Source organism: Chlamydotis macqueenii, chromosome 14 (genome assembly GCF_036417535.1).
Source record: "Chlamydotis macqueenii isolate bChlMac1 chromosome 14, bChlMac1.mat, whole genome shotgun sequence".
Taxonomy (NCBI): domain Eukaryota; kingdom Metazoa; phylum Chordata; class Aves; order Otidiformes; family Otididae; genus Chlamydotis; species Chlamydotis macqueenii.
Window position 1 is genome coordinate 17,059,654 of NC_141569.1, and position 15,721 is coordinate 17,075,374.

Here is a 15,721-nt window from a genome sequence, read left to right on the forward strand (position 1 = left end):
GAAGACCTGCTTAAGAAGGAAAAGAGCTAATGCTGCTTTACACAGGACAGTGTTTTGACACTACTCCCCAAAGCAGAATGCATATACCATAGCACCAACACATGACACTAAGCAAATCTAACACTAAAGCTGTAAAATTCAACATTAACATAATGTCTGAAGTCACCGTTCAATTAAAATCAGCTTCCCACACTACCAGTGACCAATCACCATTTCACATTTGAGAATAATATCAATTTTGTTGGCATTTAGTTATAAACTCAAGTATCAACTGGTCTTACCTGTTAAGATCAGTTAGAAGAGTGAATGCATGCAAAAAAATCATTGCATAAAAAAAAAATAATAATAATCACATTAATAAATGCAGGCCCACTTTTCTAGAAGCTTGGAGCAGGAGCAAGCTAACATTCACGGCTTCACAGAAAAGCCGCTTTAGTAACAGGGACAGAGAAAGGGACAATATTCAAAGAAACATTTTAACAGTTTCCTCCTGAACTATATTTCTGTATATAGTCACTGGTGTACGACACTTCACAAATGCTGTTACTGGCTAGAGAGACATGAAGGACTCTAGGACTTACCAACCATCTACAAGATTCGTCCACATGCCATCTTACAGTTTCTCAAGTTTGAGGCACAAACATGAAATGAGAAGGACTAATTTACTATGATCCAAGAGTTAAACACTCCTACTGTCTTTCCCAGGTTTGTCAAGTACATGCTTTCTAACAGGACAGAACCCTGCCCAACAGGAGGATGTGGTGCAACAGACGGCTAGGAGTCCAATATCAGTGCATGTATTAGATCACTTTATTATGTTTACATTTAAAGCAAACCACACATCTTAAACCAAATACCGTTTAGAAATACTGCAGTCTTTTTAAAAAAAGACAATTACAATCTCCTTGATTATGGAAGCAAGTGCTTGGGTAACAGGTACTACTAACCAGAGTCAGATGCTTCTTAACTGTGCAACAGGCAATAATGCATCACCTGCTATCTTAAATCCTTTAGCTTGACACCGGGAACGTCCACTGAAATCAGTGGTGGTTTAACCCTTTAGCTGTTATTTTTGCAGTAAAGAAGCGAAAGTGTGGAAGAAACTGACATTTTATCTGACGTGACAAATACTGCCAGTAAGTCAAATGTAGACTTCTCATAATAAATAGGAAGAGAGAACAACTACAGCATGAAAATAATTACAGCAAAATTTGTATACAATGCATTTCAGTTTAAAGTGTGCAAAAGTCAACACAAAAATACATATTCTAATTGACATCAACCAAACATTCCTTTCCTCTTTAAAAAAAAAAAACAAAGAAAATAAAATCTTCTTCCTCAAAAAACAATTAATAGCAACAACTAATAAACGATCCTGAATTCAGCATTTCAGAATCACCTCCAGCAATCCTTACTCTGGAAGGCCGGGCGCACAGCACAGGCCAGATTACTACAGGCCACTTTGGCCTCTAACTGGCACATTATAAAAAGTTCTCTAAACCCTTGATTCCAGATAAGAAGTGAACTAAGACAACTGTATTCCATTTGATCCTTCCGTCACACTAGTCACATTTATGAGATCCTTCCTACCTCTTAATAATGAAAGCATGGAACAGCATTCATATATCAATCTCTGTAATCAAAGACTTGAACTCTCTCAAATCCAGAGGCTAATACTTATACTCTGGCAGTTTCTAAAGTGCTTTGTCATTCACCCAAGCAAACAATCTAGATTCAAACTTTTAAATTCATTAATTTTAACACCATCTTTTTCCCATCCATTTAATGCATAAGATAGAAAAACAAAATACTGTACAAAGCAGTCTCTACAGTTTAGCTAATATGACAAAATTATTTAAAGTGCAATTTAAAACTGGAAAGTTTTTTTATAAGCATAAGCTTATTTACCAGAACATTTTCATGTACTGGCATGAGTTTAAGCTAAATTATATTTGAGTAACCTGGACTAGTGTAAGTATATTAATGTACAAGCTTTTACACTTACAACATGAATATTTTGAAAAAAAATAGCTGCATAAAACATTATGATAACAGTTTTCCTGAACTCCAAGCTGTATCCAGCTTCCTATAAAATTAGATTTGCTGAAGGAAAAAAGTTTCTCTAGTCCTCTTCTGACTACAGAAGAAAGACTAAAAGAAATGGAAAAAACAATTTGATGCGAATGGAACACTTAAACTGAAGCTCAGAGAAGCCCAAGTTCACTGAAGTTTGAAGCACCTGTAAACCACATAGTTTCAGAAGTGTTAAGTACACTTAGTCTGTTTTTATTTCAACATTACCATTAACACTCTAGAGTGCTTTGCTCTTACACTACTAGAGGTTCTCAAGGTAGAAAAACTCAAATCTAGAAAGAAGTTTTCACATTTCATTTTTAAATTCTTCATTTGCATAGAAAGCAACACCTCGATTCTACCATTTTATCCACAAACGTAGAGAATTTACCATGTTGGCATCATATCAGGGAACCACATTCTTCCAAGGTGTTTGGAGACTTCCAAATGAAGTCGGTCTAAGCTGTAATCGTTATCTGGAATCAGTACCTCCTCCATTATAGAAAGCTGGGTAAGTCTGCCCCCACACATCTTTACAAATTCGATAAAACCTCTGCAAGTTACTCCACATTCACCAAGTCCCATTGCTGTTAAGTTCTTACAGCGCTCAGCAATCCGAATAAGTTCATCGTCCAAAGGTTGAAGTCCATTAGCACACACAACCAACTCAATTAACCTGGGGCAATTCATGCCAATACGCCCCAACATTGCTTTGCTTACTGCACGACCAAAGTAAAGGTGTGTGACGGGGGTTTCCTCTCTGAAGAAAACATCAAATTCTTCTTCATATAAGAAGAAATACATCACAATGTTGACTTTGGGGGAGTGTTTAACAAGAGCATCCCAGCTTTGCTTTTTAATAGTGTGAAATTCAACTTGTCCGGGATTTTCACTCACAACGTCGATGCGAAGGTGTTCAAGATCAACATGTTTTTCACTTGAAAGAGCCAGCAGCAGTTCGTCACTTAATATATAGTAGTTCAAAGCCAGCTCCTTAAGTCCATGACACTGGTCAGCAACGCAAAGAATTCCTGAGGAACAAAAAAAAAAAAATTACTCTGCAAAATGAAAAGTGAATATAAGCACAGTTGTTTGCTACAAAGCTCAAGCAAGTACTAATTCTATGGGCTTGAGTAGTCATGCCTATATCCAAAACCCATGAAATATGATAAAGTTCTAGATATCCACATCCTTTTATGGCATTTCGGCCATAAACACTTAGCAGTAAAAGAAGCAAGTCTAACTACTTGCATTCCTCTTGGATCTGCGTATCTTTCTTCCTCTTTGCCCTTCCCTGTGCAGAATTTCCTCAGTTTTGAAGAGGCAACTGAAATCAAGTAAGATTCAGCTGAAGTTGCCACTGTTCCCTTCCCTAATACTCCTTTCTTCAGCATCCATCTAAGCATTCTATTTTAACGACCACCAGTAGCCTAGTTTAAGAGCTATGCTAAAACAGAACTTTCCCTGAATTAAGACATAAACAATGTAACTGAGCTTACTCTGCTGGAATACAAAGTACACAGATTCAAACACCTTTAGTAGACTCTGGATAAGAACACAGCAAAGAGACCAGACCAGGATTCCCTTTGTCTAGCACCGGGGTTTCAGGGGAAATGTAATCTAGAAGGGATCCAAAAGCCCTCTAAACGTTCTGGCAAACCTGTATTTTGAAGGGAGTGAGCCCTTCACCAACCAATGCTAAAATGAGCAAGTTCATACTACCAGATCTGGACACACGAGGGCACTACAGAAACTGAAAAGACTCTGAGTCTTACACTACTACGTTTTTGAAATTTGTATACCCTCCATGTTTTTTTAGTTATAATTTTTAAGTATTAACACTTTTGCTCAGTAAGTTAAACTTAACAGCACCTTGCGAAACAGCTTACTGACAACTGCTTTCATCTCCGTTATCCTAGCAACCAGCAGGTGATTCATGGGTCGGGGATTTTGCGTGTGTTCCCACAGAACACTGGCTAAATTTACAAAGTTGCACACATTAAGCAACGCATATTTGGTTACCCTTACAAAGAACTGGATATGAACATCAAGTCCCTGGAACGCGTGTTAAAGGCTTGCATTAATTTTGGAGGCTTTTTCTCCTCAAGGCTTATGGTCAAAGGTACTGAAGCAGTTGAGAAGAATGTAAAAAAAAAAAAAATCCCCAGGATTCTAGAAGATGCAGTCAAGTGAGGAGCACCTCTGCCTTTATTAATCCAACTCACTCAGTAGCACAAAGACATTATTCTTCTCCTCCTTTCAACTGTCCAAAGCCAAGATGAAGTCAATAAAAGGCCTCTGCTACAAGACTCAGAAGAGCACGAGACTTTTTATGAATAACTTGTTTCAAACTAAGTCTTGACTATTGTTTTATTGTTTACCACTACGGTTTTCATATATATTCAGTACTCACCAGCAGGTGATACATGAGGACAGCTGCTCATCTTCAGCAGTTTTAGAGTATCGCTATTGTTAGCGACAAGAACCTTCAAGGAAGGATCATCAAGTGGTGTGTCATCTATCTTGATTGATGACAATGACTTGGAGTTTACGAAAACTACTGTCAGTGCTGAAGCAAAATGAGCCTGTTTGGAGAAATTGAAGGAAGGGAAAAAAAAAAATCTTATGAAAAGATAGGCAGAACTTCAGCACCTAAACCTTAGGTCTTGCATGCACAAAAATTACAAAAATAATCACTTCTTAGGCATCCCCTTTCTTATGTAACAAAGAAAGGTTTCTTTGAATACAAAAATAGGAAATCTGTTGAAAAATATGCTGCTGCGGCAAAAATTAACTTTACACTCAGTAGTTATCTACTCTGATTTATCTTTTCTCTGTAATAAAACAGGGATAAGTGGACATAGCAACAAGTCTGAAGTATCTAGAATTTATCTGCAGAAAAAAAGAAATGGTATTTATTTTCCAGAAATTAACTCTGCTGTGATCTAGAAAGTCAAAGAAAAAAAAACAACCAAATATTTTAATAATATGTGGCAGCACATGGTCATCATATCTTTTAATGCAGAAATGAGGAGACCCAGCCTTCTAAATTATTCCCCATCTCTATCTCACAAAGTATCAACACTGCTAAATTTATTTAATGGAATCAATGTTTAATTATTTTCCTAATACTAATGGATGCCACAAATTAAAGAAGATATGCCAATAAACACAGACTTTTTCATAAAAATTACCATCAACTGAATAAGAATACAGTAAGAAATCTAAGGTGGTTTAAGAATGGATTAAGTCATTCTAGTTACAGTTTGTAGAACATTACCTTAGAGACATTCATGAAGCTTGGTTTTGCTGTAGAAATCAAACCCAGGGTCTTGATAGAACAGTTCACCAATTGAGAAAGGATGTCACAAGCTGCTTCTGCTGACTCAGTACTACTATCAACCTATAAAAGCAATTTAAAAATAATGAAGTCATGTTTTATTATTATTTAGAAAACAGCATCATGGATACCCAATACTGCAAGTTGCACACCCACACAGTGGGATTGCATCAGATTGCAGAAGGACAAGGACAAAAAACAAGACTAACTACAAATTTCAAGACAAGGAAGAGTTCAGGAAAGTTACTATTAGAAAATTTTCCTGCATACGACTGCTGGGTATTTCTAGTATGAACAGAGGGCTTAAATCTAAGCCTTCTCTTCAAATAACCTCATGCCCTCCTAAACAACTGTAATTAGTACTGGTGTTACAATAGACAGTGGTATGTATAGACTTTTAAAAAATGCCAATTCTAGACTCTGAGAGTAGAAAAAAAGACTTGATAAAGGCTAGGTATACTCCAGCACACAGATCCATTTTACCTGCCGGGGTAACACCTTTGCATCTTGAATAATGAACTGATTTTCAATTCATCTATAAGCCTGATGACTAACTTCGGACAAATCACTTTCATCTCACTTTCCTCCTCTGTAGTAGCTGAGATGATAAATGCTGGAAATGCATAAAAGTTGCATTAAGACATTACAACGCAAATTCATTATCATCAGTTTCATGAAGTGCAGAAGTTACAGGTATTTAATAACTGATTATCCATGAACTGCCGTGCAACCAAATCATGGCATTGTCAAACGTAAAACTGATAGTAGTGCTCAGAAAAAGCAGCTTCTAGTTTTCATCCTAGCTTTAATATCTATCTTTTCTTCCGCGTTTTCTTCACAGCTTAAAACTATGACCTCCTTTAAAGAGAAGCAACTGCCAAAAGTGAAGAATGCACCACTAATTCCAACTATGATCTTCTCAGATAAGCAGACTGAAGTCCAAATTTATGCAATCCTGAGACTACAAACACAGCCCTCGATTTAAATCAAGTTTACTGTCACTTATTTATGTCCTTATGTGTCACTGACCTGATTATACAGGCCCAGAATCTTTCTCCTCTACTCATACTTTTTCAAAGCAAGGTTCTAAAATTTCAATACATTCTTCACTGTATAGCCTTATTTTGCAAATAAATTGCACACACAAGACATTTATTTCCTCAAATGCTTCCACATGTAGGAAATATTTATCTGCACACTAATCTACTAAGTAGACAGATTGCCACTAACACTGATTCACAGAAACTACACATTACGTGTATTCTGAGAACACACCATTCAATCTTCAGCACTGTATTGCATGACATTAGCTCTCATTTCGTAGAGATTAGAGTAGAAAGTGGAAGGAAACTGTGCATGCACGGAAATAAACTGTTGCAGTAGATGCATTTTTAAGTATGCGACTTCCCAGGTCCAACACTTGAGCCAACCGACCAGAGATGCTGCAGACATTACGCACAGTAACACAACAAAACAAGCCTCCATTCGTCCAAGACTTACCTTGAAGCTGACGTACTGCAGATGGTCAGCATGCCTCTTGATAATCTGCTGAATGAGATCAGGATGTGTAGACTTTAAGTAAGAAGTAGCAGGCTGGCTAAGTTCAAATTCAAATCTCCTCCAGAGATCTGGGATGTGAAAAATTTCATTCCACCTTCGACAAACAGAAGATGCCCTGGCTCGATCTACTAACGGCAGAAACTGAAAAATACGCAGAATAACATGGTGTGGAAGGCTCCCCCAATCCATTGAGGCGTGCAAGTCAGATCCACCAAACATTGAGCCATACAAACAAGTTTTCTGTTTTTTGCTTTTTTGTGATGTTTGAGGAGCTTCATTTTCAACCACAGCTTTCTGCCTAGCTCTCTTCATTGTGAAAGTTTCAAGTACTGGAACAATCCGACGTATTCAAACTGCACAGTCTCCTGAAAGGTCTCACATACAGTGGGTCTATAGAAAAATACAAAAGATTAGGGGAGGAAGGGAGAGAAGGCAGCGAAACACAGTAAGAGATAACAAGTTAGTAAAATTTAAATATAACATGTTACTATGAAAAAAAGTTATGTTCATACGTCAATATCCAGTGCACAGACATTAGCAAGGACCTTCTTTCTCGACACCTTTTATTTGTACAACTGGATTTGAATCTAGAGAACTCGGGTTTGTCAATTTACCAAGTGTAGTTTCATGTGTTAGTACGTCGTAGTATGTAAAGCACTTTGTTAAAAAAAAAAAGTATTTAAAAGCAATTCAGTTTAGCAGTAGCAAGTTATGTACGTTTAAGTTTAAACTCAGTAGATAAAAGACTACATCTACTCCTGATTTCTAGAAGAATTTCTCAACTACAGAACTCAATTCATAAACTCTCTTTTTACAAAATCATCAACTTGGAACAGACGTGGTCAGAAGAGTCAGATTCAAAAGCTTTGCCCACCTCTCCCGCTGCTTTGCTTTGTCATTTTTCCGTTTTGTTTTGATTTCTTTTTTTTTTTTAATTACGTCACGCGGAGGAAAAAAGTCTGTACAACTCACAACACAAAACTTCAGAGGCCACTTATCAAAACACAGCAAAGCAGGTGAGGTTCACATACTGTTTTTCAACAGAAGAAAAGGATAGTGACACCAGAATACAACAAACTGTGTAAACCTACTTCACTGAGGAACGTCTGCCACATGAGCCAGAGTTCAGAAAAAAGCAACATAAAGAAAGTCTCTGCTTCCACACGCTGAAGCAGTGCAATCTGCTCAAAGTCCACTCTAGACTGAATTCTGTTTTTCAGTCAATTCTCAACGACTGTTTTAAATGTTTCAATTGCCACTTCATTCTACAGTGGGACGAGGTCCCTTCTCAAATGTCCTATTACTTAGATGTTCAGACAGACCTTATCTCTTTCCAACCAGTCTGAAGCTAAAGTTTTCAAAGCAACCATACATCCTTCAAGAACAAACAGAATACAATGTCAACCCTTACAGCATGCTTTTTCTGAACTGATTTTTTTTCATACTATCTTCACTATGGGAGGGGGCAGGAAATCAATATAGAAACAGCTGCCAAAATACAAACTATCCTAACAAAAACTAATCTGGCATTTTCCCTAACTTATAAAACCTGATCTGTATGGCTGATAAGGTATCCGACACACAAGTGTAATTCCATTTTTGCGAGAAGAAAGCATGTCCATTCTTTGAGAAGTGGGAAAGAAAAACCTAGCCAATTAATCAAGACCTGTTAGTATGACCATCTTCACTACCATTTGTCCTCCTAATAAACTGTCTCAACCACCAAGGAATTTCTTCTAGCAGTCTTTTAGAAATCTTCACTTAGTCTCTTAAAAGTTCCATTTATGATGGTGATAGGTAATATATACAGAAGGGTAAGCGAGCAACACTCTTTATATTATATTTAATAACAGAAGTTTTTCTTCCCTGAATAGACACGTGCCTTATATTAAGCAGGAAAAGGCAAGAAGTCCAAGAAAATGAAGAATGATATGCATATATTCCAATATGTACTGCTCCAAAACAAAGCACTATTTCTAAACAATAGTGTTACTCATGTAACGAAGACGTAAGCTCAGCATGAATAAACATTTTGTTACTAGACCATATTATAAAATTGTCATCTACATGACCATGTTTTATGAGTTTTGAGTACTTTAAGCCACACAATGAAAGCGCATTCCTAAGCATTATGTGTGGATGTCATAATTAACCACTACAAAACTCTCTTCCAGTTGCTCATGCCTTGGCTAAGTTTAGCTTGAGTCAAATACCCACTTTTTTTCCCCTCCCTCCTTGGGAGGAATTACAAATTAAGTTGTTTCCTAAAACTAAAGTCCAGAACAAACAAATGAAGTTAAACAAACACTGTTGTCTGAGAAGCTTCTCTATGCTTTTGCTATTCTCATGCAAATCAGCAACATCACAGCAAAATCTGTTTCTGGGAAAAAAAAAACAAAACAAAACAAAGCAAACCAGGAAATTTTCACTTTCTTATCTGAAACTTATTTGAGCTTCATAGGTGCTGCTTTTGTTCACAAAAAGAAGTTCTGGCATCTAAGAACTACCAGAAAGGGCACTCCCCTAAACCACAGCCCAGATGCAGCATATCCAGTCCAGACGTATTAAGAGATGTGACAAGGTATGCATGGCAAACACAGCACCTACGCTCTCACTGATGGAACATGGCCATAACTTGTTCTTGCTGCTACTTCCCTTTAAAACTGGTAACTCCAGAATTTCTATTTTTAATACTCTAGATTGCAGTACTTTAAATCTAGCAGAATTACATTACACTACTCGCCGCGAGACACAAAGCCAGAAAAGGTTCCACTGGTTACAGATCACAAAGTCTTTAACAAACATGAAGCCCTAATATTTACTGTGAAAGTGTGAATGCTTGTTTTGTTCTGAATACTTAAACTATGAACAGTATATATTTTAAAACACAGCAGAAGTTAACTAAATTATAGTTCCATGTGACATAATCCAGGTAGTATCCAATGAGAGGTTTACATGCACACATACCTCCAAAGAATGTGGAAGTTCCTGTCAAGTTACCAGCACCTTTCTGGTATCTGAACATCCATCCCACTGTTGAATCATCCTGTATGTGTGCATGGATTCCTTAGCCAGAAGGCAGGGACGGGTCCCAGAAGATCAACTGACCTGTGGAGCCACCGACCAAAGAAAAACTGTTCTGCAATGTCTGGGAGACCCACTGGAGGGATTAAACTCAGTTCTGGAGCACAGACTGAGATGAAAAGTACACTCCACACTGCAAGGCAGATGTGGAAGTAGAATAACAGAATGTGACAAGTAAATTAGTTTTACCAAACATTATCTGAAAACTGTCGTTTACTAATGGGAAGGTGCAATTGTTGGCACAAATCTGGTTTTTGCATTACCTACAATTTTAGTCACATCAGTACCCTTATGCAACACAGATGCAACTCTGGATTCTTGAATATTACCTAAAGAAACTAGAAATCCAAATAAGATTTTTTTTTTTCAGCTTACTGTATAGCAAAACCACATGAATCAGAATAGTTATACTTAAAGTTATAACTTCTAATATTTTAAAATGTAAGAACTCATGGCTTTAAACGTTACTTACTTTAACTTCAAAATATGCTTACTGCCTCATTATAATCTTGACGGTAAACAAACTATTTTGCCTAATTAAACTCTATCTGGTAAAAAAAGATACTGATGATGTACGAAAATGCTCCAATCTACCAATATGAAAAAAAACTACCCTCTATCTTCATATGAAAGATTATCATGGTCTGCTAGAACAAAGTATACTCAAAACCTCCAAATTCACTTACTCATTTTGCATTTTTTGAAGATGGTTTAATGGAAAGCTACAGGAACAGCAACACACACCTTACTAAATCATGACAGATTTGAAATGAAGAGGTAGATTTAGAAACTGAAGATATTTACAAAGTAATAACATCTTTAGAAACCTTCCAACACTGAACTTTTTTAATTTTTCTTTAAAAGATGGAAGATATGAGGCTTTAAAAGATGATGATATGACCTGGGAGAATTTGAAAAACTACCCAGTTAATACCAGCTTTATAGCTGTAAAGTTTAACAGAGCTGTAGTACATGTGTTAATTATGAACCCAAGAGAAGCAGCCCCAATCTCCTAAGCAAAATCAAACACAAGTACTGGTATCTGTGCAAGTAAAGCTGTTGCTCAGTTCACACATCAGAAAATTTAAGAGCTGCATAGTCATGCTTGTCTATAATTAAGAAGTTGATAACGTTAGTAACTCTGTTCATAGATAGCATCTGAAGAAGTTTGTAATTTATGGCAGTCTAGTATTGCACGTACAGACTACAAGTCCTACATGTTCTTTTGTGAAGAGAACAGATTGTCCCTCTGCTAACTCTGCATGGCACATAAAATTCATTTGCAGAAGTGCTGTCAGTTTTTAACTCATAGGTAGGTTTATAACGACATATGTAAACAGAATATATAAATAACATTATAATTGAGAGCACAAAACACTGTGATACAATTTAAAGATTCAACACAGAAGTGAATTAAGTGTAAGTTTAGAAACTGCATGACATAGTTTGAAGCAGCTTTCTTACCTAAAGAATGCTTCCAAGTTACAATAGGCAATAAATGAATGAACTGAGGCAGCTGCAGCCATGGGGCACTCACAAACATCTGTCTGCTTTCCCCTCCTGTCCAAATAAAATGCCACAAAAGACCTTTATTAGTTAAAAAAAAAAAAAAAAACAAAAAACCACCCCCCCCCAAAAAAAAACAAACACCAAAACCCTTGTATTACATTCTATGCAAAAATGACAGGAAAATATGCTGACAACAATTTATAAGTTCTCTTGCTCTAACGAAGGAGCTTGAGGTCATTACCTTACCACAAGGTAGCTTATCCCACATTGCAAATACTGTGTCATTGATAGAATCGTGGAGGTCAGACGAAGTATAAAACTGATTAGAAACTAGTGTTGCAACTGCATTTACATTTTGTTGGCCAACAGTACAATGTAAACAGCAAGTTATTCAATATTTACATTATCGTTACCATTAGTAGTTAAGTTTGGTAAACAAAACTGTCTATAACTACTAATGTAATGTAAGAGTCAAGGAAAAACAAAACAAAAAAAAACCCAAACAGAAAATGTTCTTTCCTGTCTTTTCCCTTAATTGGCACTGTTGCCTAATGGCCTAGGGAACTACGGGACAGATGATTAAAACACAGAGGCCACACAGCACGGCTTCCCACCACCAAACGCGCGGCAGCCTTAAGTCACCAACCCGGTACAGCCCTGGGTACGCAGTCACACGGCAAGGAGCGAGACAGCCACCCATCAACAACAAACCGCCCAGCCCACAGCCTCCTCCCTGTTTATGAGCTCCCGGAAAGCAGATGACAGTCTGTACAACCTGGCAGGAGAATCACAAACTACCACATCGGTGGGGTTTAGATTAAAAGTGCCCTACCTGCCCCCACGTTATTTTCTTTTAATATTATATAACAGAGAAGTTGGTGTTTCAGTGTCTTCCATCATAAATAATCATTCAAAGCTTTACCCCCAAGAATATCACTCACTTTTATAAAATCACATCAAATAAATGTAATCTTTCTCAATCGTGCTCATGCTCAACTTTATACCCCTGGGAGAGGGATAGGGGGCAAGTCGACCCTTCCACCTACTCTAAACTCAGGATTTCAGTATTCTTCCCAACACTTCTTGGCATGGCTGCAAGCAAAATAATTGTTAATAGTAAAACAACACCTGAAAATTAAGAAAAGGATAGTAATATCCTTTCATAGTAGGAAATATGTCAAATTTATTTCTATTAACATAGTCAATAAAGACTAGTGGCAATGTTCAAGAGGCTCCAGAATTTCACAAAGACATGAACTGGTTACCTGTAACAGCTGAATACTTGCTCCTAACCACAGACTACCTCCTGATAAACTGAGCTTCCCTTTCACAGATCTGTCCTAGAATCCCTCAGTGCAGAAGGAAGTTTATACTTTTACATTACAGATAAAAGTAGCAAAATTCTAGATACTATATTTTTTAAGTTACTAAAAGCTCTTGTTAACAAGCAAAAAAAAAAACCTGCAAGTGTACAGTCTAATGATGCTTCCTTTAAGTCTCAAGACTACAAGAACTTTACAAAGCAGCTTAAACCATGTCAGCTCAACTAAATAGAAATGTTGCTAATAAAAAAATAACAAGTTATCAGAGATGCACTCAAATACAAGCTTGCGATGTAAACGACAGTGAATTGTTAGTCTGAGGTAGAGTTAACGCAAATTATTATCAAACAGCCACATCACAGTTGTTGAAACGAAACACTTTGATAATTGATGAGGTTCGTATCCTCATTCGTGTAGAGCAAAGTACAAAATATTGATGCTTTACCTTATACAGCTGTTTTCCTCTATAAACTCTTTGACCTCAATGTCCTGCGATCACATATTTTGCACAGCTGCATGTTATCCTACTCAAACTCAAATCCACAAAAATCAACAGGGATCCTGAAAGAATGAACTTAAATAACTGTTTCTGCAGCTTATCCTGGTAATAGAACCATAAACTTCTGCTAAAATCAAGATGTTAAAATCTGTCCCATGACATGGGGTTTCAGCAGGGTATTCTGAGAAGTGGTCAGCAGCAGCTCAGTCCAGCTAGCAGCTGTTCACTACTTCCAGTGCTACAATGTCAGTTGCAAAAAAAAGAGGTTTTATTACTATAACCCAACATATCACAGATTCAAGCCACAAAGACATAACTGCTTCCCTCGATTTGTAGATTCCCCTTTCAGTTCTCAACACCAGGACTCAGCAGGAATTAATAAAATAAAACACCATAAAATCAGGTTTTTAATAGAGACAATAAAAAAAAACAAACGAAAATCCCAAAGTAAAGCAAAACCAGCAGGAATGAAGCTCCTGAGAAAGGGGAAAAAAAAACCACAACCAACCAACCTCTTTCAAATAACTGAGCTTGGAAATCCACTGTGGATAAAGTAGGCATCATGATAATTAAGCTTTAACTTTCTAACACTTGGAAATTAGTGTTTATGGATCTGCCTCTAACAGCTAAAATACTTGTTACATTAATCACAGTGTCTTTAAGAAACCAAGGGATCAAGGTCCCCCGTTCTCAACATTAAGGAATTCAGTGCCCGTCTGTGGAACAAGAGTGGTAGACACCGTACGCAAGAAAGGCAGCGCTGGGAAGTTTTGCAATTTTGCTGATATAGCCTCAAATTCAGTTGCTGAGTATGTTTCAAAACATAAATCAAAAATGCGTTTTAAGCTTTAGCGTCAGAAGATCTAGTCCTTCAGCATGATGAGCTCCAAGATTAAGCTGCTGCTTCTTCATTTAGGATACAGTGATCTTTCAAACGGTGGCATTTTTGCTTCTGAAGAGGATTATTTTATTTTACTTTTTTAAATCAATCCTCATTTTTCTCAAAATTGAACCTCTGAGCGTCTCTCTCAAGGGATCTATCACATGTTTAATGTTTACAACAAAATCTCAGAGATCTAAAAACACGGCATTCAGCTGAACATCTTAATGCTTGCATTAGTTTTAACTGAAGAAATACAAACACGTTGCCACTTTTAGTGTTACTTAGGTGACAAAACTTAGCTATTTTAGCTATTTAGCTACCGATGTATTGCTTTTAGAAGAAAGCCACCCCCACCCGAACAGCCTTTAGACTATAAACAACACCCAGGACTCCTCTTGTTTTACAGGACACATCCGAAGCTCCGCAGCGCTTTAACAGCTCTCTTGAGGGCTTACCCAAACATCACCGGCAGAAAAACAAAAACATTCCTTCTACATGCTTTCTAGAAGTGTTTCCACCCGACTGTAATAAGCCATTAAAGTTCTTTACGTTGGAAAAATCCCTTCTCTTCCCAGCGACGCCAGGTCCCTCTCCACTTATTTTGCCTGCGCGGAGACAGCCAGGCGACTTAAGAGAGGGCACAAACCCGACGACAAAGCCGTTCCTGCGCACAGAGGCCTGGAGTTTCTGTTTCAGCCCGACCCCTCGACACAAGGCGGCTCTCGGGGACCGGCAGCCCGGGGCAGGGCATTACCTTTCCCGGAGGCGGCCCCCGCAGCTCGCCCTGCGGGGAGGGAGCCCGGCAGGGACCCTGACGGCGGCCCGGGGTGGTCACCTCCCCTCAAGCCGAGGTTTACAACGCCACGGGTACGCGGAAGCCCCGCCGAGGTCAGGCCTCCCCCCCGCCTCAGGGAGAATTAAGGTTTCCAGGCGCGGTGCGCGGGTGCGCGTCTGCCCGCTCGACCCCGCACCGCCCTCCCGGGGACCCGGGCGGCCTTTCCCCGCCCGGCCGCCCCGCAAGGGCTGGTCTGTCCCCCCCAAACAGCGCCCCGCCGCTCACCGGCAGTGGCAGGGCCGAGGCCAGCCGCAGAGCAAGGGGGAGCCGCCGCCAAGAGCCCCGAAGCCTCCCGGCCCGCCGAGCGCGCTGCCCACGCCGCCGCCCGCCGAGGGGAGGAGCCGGCAGCGCCCGGCCGCGGCCCCGCCGTCCAGCGGCGCGCAGGCGCAGGGCGAGGAGGCGGTGGCGGGGACACGTGACGGTGGGCGCCATTTCGCGCCCGGGAGAGCCCGGCCCCGCGGCTAAAATGGGGAGGGCGAGCCCAGTGTACCCCTGCCAGGGAGGGATCCTGCCCCTTGTCGCTTGCCCTCCCTGCTTTCTAAGCAGCAGGGTTGGTTGCTCTTCCTGGCCAGGCCTCTCCTTGCTGCAGGGCTCTGTCTTCCACTCATTTTCTGCC

The 15,721-nt window shown here is 39.1% G+C and overlaps 1 protein-coding gene across 4 annotated transcripts; it reads right to left on the reverse strand.

Annotated features, from left to right (window-relative positions):
* Positions 1-788: 788 nt before the first annotated feature.
* On the reverse strand, positions 789-15,465 carry LOC104476989 (F-box/LRR-repeat protein 21). Of its 4 annotated transcripts, none has more exons than XM_086759115.1 (7): positions 15,331-15,453; positions 11,522-11,617; positions 9,941-10,081; positions 6,914-7,363; positions 5,354-5,476; positions 4,487-4,658; positions 789-3,104 (listed from the first exon to the last, which is right to left on the reverse strand). In XM_086759115.1, the coding sequence occupies exons 4-7, from the start codon at positions 7,283-7,285 to the stop codon at positions 2,461-2,463; spliced, it is 1,311 nt and encodes a 436-aa protein (XP_086615241.1). In that variant the 5' UTR covers positions 7,286-7,363; positions 9,941-10,081; positions 11,522-11,617; positions 15,331-15,453; the 3' UTR covers positions 789-2,460. The 4 variants fall into 4 exon arrangements, with proteins under 4 accessions (XP_086615241.1, XP_086615242.1, XP_086615243.1 ...); XM_086759116.1 differs by having other exon boundaries at positions 9,941-10,190; XM_086759117.1 differs by lacking the exon at positions 9,941-10,081.
* Between the last annotated feature and the right edge of the window lie 256 nt (positions 15,466-15,721).

Coding starts and splice junctions, on each gene's coding strand:
- LOC104476989 (XM_086759118.1), bottom strand. CDS start 7,285: ATGAAGAGAGCTAGGCAGAAAGCTGTGGTTGAAAATGAAGCTCCTCAA. Junction 4,659..5,353: donor GCTTCATGAATGTCTCTAAG/GTAATGTTCTAC, acceptor TTCTCCAAACAG/GCTCATTTTGCTTCAGCACT. Junction 3,105..4,486: donor TCCTCATGTATCACCTGCTG/GTGAGTACTGAA, acceptor TTTGTTCCTCAG/GAATTCTTTGCGTTGCTGAC.